Here is an 8,472-nt window from a genome sequence, read left to right as displayed (position 1 = left end):
TGGCACATCTAGATGTGGTTTAGCAAAACTGTAATATACTCCCTCTGTTCCTAAATATTTGTCTTTCTAGAGGTTTTAAATGGTGCCTACATACGGAGCAAAATGAGTGAATCTACACTCTAAAATATGTCTATATACGACCATTTGAAATCTCTAGAAAGACAAATATTTAGGAACGGAGGGAGTATATCCAGATACAAAAGGGAAAAAAAGAATTAAAAAAAGGAGAGGAATCTCATCTCAGGATGCGCTTCCAAGCCAAGTCAAGAACAGAGCAGAGCAGCAGCAGCAGTCCGTTGCAAGCTCCACCCCGAAAGCCACGCCACGCTATAAATTCCCGGGGAAACCTCCGCCAAATCCCCACGAAACCGCTACCTCCTCTCCCCACCATCGCACCATCAATGGCGACGACCTCGCGCCTCCTGCTCCTCCTCCTCGCCGCCGCCTGCCTCCTCGCCGGCGCGGCGGTGGACGCGCTCCGGCTGCCCCCGGACGCCAGCTTCCCGGGCGCGCAGGCGGAGCGGCTCATCCGCGCGCTCAACCTGCTCCCGGGGGCGTCCTCCGGCCTCCGCGGCCTCGGCGCGGGGGCAGAGGACGTGGCGCCCGGGCAGCTGCTGGAGCGCCGGGTCACGCTGCCCGGGCTCCCCGAGGGCGTCGGCGACCTCGGCCACCACGCCGGCTACTACCGCCTCCCCAACACCCACGACGCCAGGTCAGTCGGTCAGATAAACTCCGGCCGTCGCGCCTTGCTTTCCGCTCTCGTGAAGCCAATTCGCTCTGTTTTTGCGCCAAATTCCAAGGCTTTCTGGCCCGTAACGGCCGGCGGCCCGGCTTGCCGGCGATTGGGGAGCGGTTTTCGGGACGGAAATTGAGGGAATTTCTTTCTGCAGGATGTTCTACTTCTTCTTCGAGTCGCGGGGCAAGAAGGAGGACCCCGTGGTGATCTGGCTCACCGGCGGCCCGGGGTGCAGCAGCGAGCTCGCCGTCTTCTACGAGAACGGGCCCTTCACCATCGCCAACAACATGTCGCTCGTCTGGAACAAGTTCGGATGGGACAAGGTAGGCAATCTCACCTTTAATTGCCATGCACTTTATTGATACACATTCTAATAATAAAATGCTTTATACGTTTCGTCAAGAAAGAAACCGGATGCTTTGCTCACCTAGCACGTAACCACTGAAAAATATGACCTGAAATTTTGTAAGTCTGAAACTGTCGCCTGATTTTGGGTGAAAGCAACTGCTCTGAAGTCTGAACTGAAGTGTTTTTTCTGTGTCTGACTAGTGGTTCAGAAAATAGTAATTGTATATATCCGTGGTTAAATTGATGGTGACCAGAAGGTCAATTTGAGGTCTTTGGGCTGCAGACAGACAGTCAGCTCCTGGATCATGTCAATTATTATAACTAAGCCGCTATGGCCTGAGAGTGATCTCTGGTTTGGTCTACCTCCTCCTGTGCTGATGGTACTTGCTGCCTGCAGATCTCGAACATCATATTCGTTGATCAGCCGACCGGGACAGGGTTCAGCTACAGCTCCGACGACCGCGATACCCGTCATGACGAGGCAGGGGTCAGCAACGACCTGTATGACTTTCTCCAGGTACTGTTTTCGGTCCAAGATGCACTTTACTTATGTACTTTATAAATTGATGGTGACGACTGACGAGATGATACATTAATTCAGTAAGGAACATTTTAGCAAGACATGCTAAAATATCCTCTATTGTACAACGATGACATAACAAGAATAAACACATCAGGGCACTCTTTTATTTGTAGTAGTTTGGTAGTATCAGTTAATAATATGCTCATATATAGTGCAGTTCTACTTTCTTAAGGCACAAGAATTCCGTTACGATTGGATACTCCCACCGGAGCATAACCCTTTTTTTTCTGATTAAGTGCATTACAAGATGTTTTCCGTACTTTCTGCATTTAGTGCTAGCTACTATTTCTGCACCCCTTGATCCACCAGAACAACAAATGTGTATCCCATCCACCTCTTTTGGCTAACTGTCCCAAGACTTAGGCAGGTACCCTCCGACTGATATGCCTAATTATGTGTGCTCTTCAATCTGTCCATAGTGTGCATTGATGCCCATGCCTGATAGTGTGCGTCTGTACCGCGTAAATTGTTCAGGCTGGAATTGGGAACTTGCTTACGCAAAACTATGAATATAGCAAATTGACTGCATATCTTCATTAGAGGCGGTATAAACGATGATTTACCTAAAATTTAGCCCTCAGATCAGACCAGATGAAGTAGAAGAATCATGTAATATAGCTGCATATTGTACTATTGTTCTAAGGTCTGATTATTTAGATTTTGTTGACTTCAGCAAAAACAGAGAAGTGCTGTGTAGTAATTATTTGTTCTTAACTCCCATTTCAGGTCTTCTTCAAGAAGCACCCGGAATTTGTAAAGAACGACTTCTTTATAACTGGAGAATCCTATGCTGGGCACTACATTCCGGCATTTGCAAGCCGAGTTCACCAGGGAAATAAGAAAAATGAGGGCACTCACATAAACTTGAAGGTAAGATCCTTACCGAAGTTCGTGTTGCCCTTAATTCTCTATTGATGATTTGGTTTTTCTTAATTAATATGCATCTCTCTTATGTATTATAGGGGTTTGCGATCGGTAATGGCCTCACAGATCCAGCAATTCAATACAAGGCCTACACAGACTATGCATTGGACATGAACCTTATTCAGAAAGCTGACTATGAAAGGATCAACAAATTCATCCCACCATGTGAATTTGCAATCAAACTTTGTGGTCAGTACTACATAAATGCTTTTGAACTAAAATGCTCTGTTTCCTTGTTATCATTTGCAAAAGATAAAAGCAGTGTGATGCCATTGCCTGAGAATAACATGTATATATTTCCAACTGTCAGACTTCTTGAAACTTGAATGAATCCATTTATAGGGTATAAATGAGGTTAAATAATGTTGCGTACACTTTTTTGGTTAAAAAAAATAAAGTTGTCTACACAGTATCTAGGAGTATTTTCTACCAAACAACGCATTTTTTTAACAACCAAACAACGCATTTTTTTAACAACCAAACAACACATTCAAATCACATCCTGATACCTGAAGATTTCTCCAAGTTAAAAGAAAAATGTCCCTAACGGCATACTTACGTTTCAGGTACAGATGGGAAGGCATCTTGCATGGCAGCATATATGGTCTGCAATTCCATCTTCAACTCTATCATGAAGCTTGTTGGTACCAAGAATGTAAGTGAGGAATTGATGTTAATTTTGCTAATAGCATCAGTAGACTAAAGACTAAGAAACATATTATTTGCGGCTATAAACTAAAACTTGTTAATGGCCTCTTTACAGTATTACGACGTTAGGAAGGAGTGTGAAGGGAAACTCTGCTACGACTTCTCAAACTTGGAGAAGTTCTTCGGTGATAAAGCAGTCAGACAGGCAATTGGAGTAGGTGACATTGAATTCGTCTCATGCAGCACTTCGGTTTATCAAGCAATGCTCACAGACTGGATGAGGAACTTGGAAGTCGGCATCCCAGCTCTACTTGAGGATGGGATCAATGTGCTCATATATGCTGGGGAATATGACCTTATATGCAATTGGCTCGGTAAGGATATGTCGAAGTCGATATGTTTTTTAGAGTCATTTTTGCAAATTTGCTTTGTCATAACTAATTAAGTACTGAAATGTCCCCCATTTATACTGCATATAGCTCGCTCTTTCATGACAGGATCTTTACATGTCATTTTTAGGTGAATAGGAACACCAGCATCCCAGTTTCTGAATCCTACTTTTTTAACCTAACATGTTAAAATAAAGTTTATGCTTGGCCTCATGTTCTGCATTGTCTTACACATTGTCAGATTATTTGATGTATGTCATGTAATATGTCAAGTGTAACATTGTTTATGTTTGAGCAGGAAACTCAAGGTGGGTCCACTCCATGGAATGGTCTGGTCAGAAAGACTTTGCCAAAACTGCTGAATCATCGTTTTTAGTAGATGATGCTCAAGCTGGAGTATTGAAGAGCCATGGGGCACTCAGCTTCCTCAAGGTTTGCGATCAAGCACCTTTTTCACTTTACTCGATACCTACTTCTCCCAAAAAACAATCCGAAAGAAGTTGGCCCATTCATTTTTTGAAGAAACTTGGTGCATCAGTAAGCATGCCTAGATGGCACAGTAAAGCATGGTTACGCCGACATGACCCAAACAGTACTACTTAACCACTAGATCAATGAGGAGCAGAAGCGAGTCTAGATAGATGACCAGTCTAGATTGCTGACATCTGTTTGTGTGTGCAAATGCAGGTTCACAATGCTGGCCACATGGTTCCGATGGACCAACCGAAGGCCGCCCTTGAAATGCTGAGGAGATTCACCCAGGGGAAACTCAAGGAGGCGGTTCCTGAAGAAGAGTCATCTACGACCACGTTTTACGCCGCGATGTGATCGTCAACACCGACCAAAAAGGGAAAAGAAACTGGCTAGGTAGCCTGCACGCGTCGCCCTTGCGGTCTGAAGGAGTGTCTGCTGTAGCTTCCTGTTTTCCATGTATCTTTTTTCTCCGCTGTTTCAACTGGATATGTAGTCCCTAATAACAAGAAAAGAAAGTTGGCCCCAAAATGTAACTGCAGGATGTATGGTTTATGACGTTGATGAAGGATGGAATACACCATGGGGGGCGATGTTTGAGAGCCGCTCATGTTTTAATCATGCCGATGTGTGTGTGTGTGACTGTGTGTCCCTCTCTCTCTGATCTGGCCAAAGGAAATACCCTCTGGGCAGCATCGCCACTGACACACAAATTATGGCTCATCATCCCTTTCTTCCAATCAAAAAGTGATCAACGAATCAATGTTCAGATGTATGATGGGAAACAAAGTGGTCCTCAGATTTGCCAACAAGCAGTTATGGTCTAACTGACTGGCATGCGTGCAACAGGATAATCCTTAGGCATTAATGCGGAGAGACCAGAACACAAATGGTAATTGAGTTGGATGATGAAGAAAACAGAATGGTAGAAATGCCAATTTGCCAGTCAGGATGACAGGTTGAATTTGCAGAACTGTCATGGAAGTTTGTTTAAATCGCGTGAGTTTTTGGTGTAAAACTGCCGCCGTCTGACCCCCCCGTCAGATGGCTCTGGGGCGTTCACGTTCGCCAGATAGCTACTCCGATGTCAAAGGGTTACAGCATCGGCCAAAAAAATTCCAAATCCAGTTACAAGGCATAAAGTGGATTCTTTCAACATTTACAGAGCAGCTTTATCCCATGGTCTTACTCCATCCATATAACAAGTAGCAGCGCTCTCAGCAACTATAGTTATCAAAGTCAAATCCGCCTCCAAGGAGCTCCCCTACCGATCGTCCACGTAGGCAAATACTCGACCATTGGGGTCAATGAAGTAGATGAGTGTGCAAATAGGACCAGACATCTATCACAGAAGATTTGACGACTCAAGATAGCTCGGATATAGATGGTGTGTGGGCGTGTACATAGTGGTCATCAGGAACAGTATGTTAGCTATGAGCATCCGATCGTGGAATGGTAGGCAAAATTAGTGAGGACGAGATAGATCATAGGGAACTTCTTGACGCCTCCCATGCTCAGGATAGAGTAATTAATAGGCCAAAACACAAGGAGGAGATGTAACACTTTTTTTTATTTTTATTTTCGCGGGGAGAGATGTAACATGTTGTTTGGACGAGGAGGGGAGTTGTATGCGAGCACAATACTTGGCTCGCGGCACGAGAAGAGGAAGTATATATGCATGTAGGGAGCTAAATGAATCTGTCTAAGGATATGTATCATCTCTCTCTCTCTCTCTCTCTCTCTCTCTCAAGGAAGGGAGGCAGGTGGCCAAATGAATCTATCGTAAATAAATCATAAATAAAGATATATTCGATAATGTCCCATGGTGGGACATCAGCACAAACCGTCTTTGGAATTAAATGGCCAAGATTTTAATATTGATAGCAAAGTATGTTACATGTCCAAATAATAATCGTGAATAATATAAATGAATGGCAGCACATACTTCTAAAGATATGTTGATGTGGAAGTCAATATGTTTTTACTTTTTAGAGTCATTGCAATGCCTTCCATTTGTAAGTGGCCGCACATAGCTGGATGTTTCTACCATCACAACTCCCAGGCCATAATAACTAGCGTAACAGTTTAGCATCTTGTTTTCTTGTTTCGAGACTGAAAAAACATGCTAATAAGACAGTTGCCTTGGGAAAAGGTTGTGAATATCAAGAAGTTGAGATTTCACTGCGAGTTGCAACTTCCATATAGACCCTTCATAGGCGAGCAAGACACAAAGACTGCATCCCATGAAGCATGTGTGACGCTTAAAATACAGTTTATGCTTAGCACCATGTTCCTCATTTTCTTGTATTACAGTCATCATCAGATTATTAGATGCATTGCAGTTAAGATATACTCAACTTCATCGTCAGATTATTAGATGCATTTCAGCCATCGTCAGAGTATCAACTTATCCAGCGTAACATTGTTTATGTCTGAGAAGGAAACTGAAGGTGGATCCACTCCATGGAATGGTCTGGTCAGAAAGACTTTGCCAAAACTGCTGAATCATCATTTTTGGTAGACGATGCACAAGCTGGAGTGTTGAAGAGCCACCGGACAGTCAGTTCCGTCAAGGTTTGTGATCAATCACCTACTCTTTTTTTCTCACTTCATCTCGATACCTACTGTTCCAAAAATAATTCAAAACGAAGTGAGTCTACCTGGTACGTTGCGAGTGTAGATTACTGAGGAGTAACCTGTTTTTTCTGTCCGTGCGAGTGCAGGTTCAGAATGCTGGCCAAGTGGCCCCGATTCACACAAGGGGAACTCAGTGAAGCCGTTCCTGAAAAAGGGCCATCGAGGACGTTCTACGCTGCTATGTGATGGACACCGACTCTGAAAACTTGTGGTCTCAATGAGCGTCTGTCTGCAGCTTCATGTTTTCCTTCCATGTACCCTCTTTTCCCCCCAGTTTCAGCTGGATATGTATAGCCACTAATCATGTCCATGTCCATGTGTGTGCATCTCTCTCTTTCTCGCTTTGATCTGGCAAGAAAGTAAGAAATACTTGCTGGATTATTTCATCCTAGGAAGGACCATTCCCTGGGACACACACACACGCACACACACAAAGGCTCATCATCCCCTTCTCCCAAACAAAATGCAGATCAATGTTGTAGATGTATGATGATGGGAGACAAAATGGTCCTCTGATTTTGTAGATGTATGATGATGGGAGACAAAATGGTCCTCTGATTTGTCAACAAGATGACCGACAGGCTGTGGCAAGCAACAGCAGAATTCATAGGCTGCATTCGTATGCATGCTCCAACCAAGGTGGTCTTGAGATGCAACATGGGAGAAAAGGTTGGCCAAGCGAAGACCAGAAATTGATTTGGATGATGAAGCGTTGTGACATGAAGAAATGTAATTCAGTAGGATGCTTTGCTTGGATGCGGATGAAGAAGAAAACAGAATGGGGAGAAGCAAAAAGGCAAACGAGAAGCCCCCAGTGAGGATCGAACTCACGACCTTTCCCTTACGAAGGGAACGCACTACCACTATGCTACGGAGGCCTCAACGTACTGAGCTGGTATTTGCCAAAACATTACAAATGCAGTTACAAGGCCTAAAGGCAGATTTCTTTCTGCATTTTTACAGAGCAGCTTTGTCTCATGATTCATAGTTTCGTACCCTATCACATCCCAGTAACGAGCAGCAGCGACCTCAGCACCTTTAGAAATCGAAGCCATATCGGCCTCCAGGGAGCTCCTCCTACCGATCACCCACGTACGCAAGCAGACTCAGAATGGCGATGGTATGGGTCAGGGAAGTAGATGAGTGCGCCAAGGAACAGACATCGGTCACAGCAGAGTCGACGATTCATGGCAGCTCAGATACAGACGGCGGGTGGGCGTCTACAACATGGTTGTATACCACGGCATGTTCGCCGTGAGAATCCGGTCGTGGAATGGTGGGCAAAATGAGCGAGGACGAGACTGATCATAGGGAACTTCTTGATGCCTCCCATGCTGAGCATAGAGTAATTAATGGGCCGAAAAAACACAAGGAGGAGGTGTAACATGTTGTTTGGACGAGGAGGGGAGTTGTTTGTGAGCATAATGCTTAGCTCGCGGCACGAGAAGAGGAAGTATATATGGCAAGGATATGTACCATCTCTCTCTCTAGGGAGGGGGGCAGGTGGCCAAATGAATTTGTCATAAATAAATCATAAATTAAGATTTATTGGATAATGTCCAATGATGGTACATCAACACAAACCATCTTAGGAATTAAATGGCCAAGATTTTAATGTTGATAGCAAAATATGTTAAATGTCCAAATAATAATCGTGAATAATATAAATGAATGCTATTGGTTGCACATGCTTATAAAGATATTGAAGTGGAAGTCAATGTTTTTAGAGTCATTGC

The 8,472-nt window shown here is 44.2% G+C and overlaps 1 protein-coding gene and 1 non-coding gene across 2 annotated transcripts; one reads left to right on the top strand and one right to left on the bottom strand.

Annotated features, from left to right (window-relative positions):
- The first annotated feature begins 340 nt into the window (after positions 1 to 340).
- LOC125514780 (serine carboxypeptidase 3) lies at positions 341 to 4,720 on the top strand. The gene is made up of 9 exons (XM_048680132.2): positions 341 to 712; positions 891 to 1,059; positions 1,482 to 1,601; positions 2,394 to 2,537; positions 2,630 to 2,780; positions 3,158 to 3,246; positions 3,355 to 3,613; positions 3,927 to 4,060; positions 4,316 to 4,720. The coding sequence occupies exons 1-9, from the start codon at positions 402 to 404 to the stop codon at positions 4,454 to 4,456; spliced, it is 1,518 nt and encodes a 505-aa protein (XP_048536089.1). The 5' UTR covers positions 341 to 401; the 3' UTR covers positions 4,457 to 4,720.
- Positions 4,721 to 7,542: 2,822 nt separating this feature from the next.
- TRNAT-CGU (transfer RNA threonine (anticodon CGU)) lies at positions 7,543 to 7,614 on the bottom strand. The gene has a single exon. It is a non-coding gene; the product is annotated as a tRNA-Thr (tRNA).
- Between the last annotated feature and the right edge of the window lie 858 nt (positions 7,615 to 8,472).

Source organism: Triticum urartu, chromosome 6A (assembly GCF_056163025.1).
Source record: "Triticum urartu cultivar PI428250 chromosome 6A, HENAU_Tu73, whole genome shotgun sequence".
Lineage (NCBI taxonomy): Eukaryota > Viridiplantae > Streptophyta > Magnoliopsida > Poales > Poaceae > Triticum > Triticum urartu.
The sequence above is the reverse complement of the archived record's forward strand: the minus strand, read 5'-3'. Positions and strand labels throughout refer to the sequence as shown.

Excerpts from the sequence above, each read along its gene's own strand:
- LOC125514780 (XM_048680132.2), top strand. The coding sequence starts at position 402 with ATGGCGACGACCTCGCGCCTCCTGCTCCTCCTCCTCGCCGCCGCCTGC. Across the intron at positions 2,538-2,629 it reads GCACTCACATAAACTTGAAG|GGGTTTGCGATCGGTAATGG; the intron begins GTAAGATCCTTA and ends TATGTATTATAG. Across the intron at positions 2,781-3,157 it reads ATTTGCAATCAAACTTTGTG|GTACAGATGGGAAGGCATCT; the intron begins GTCAGTACTACA and ends CTTACGTTTCAG.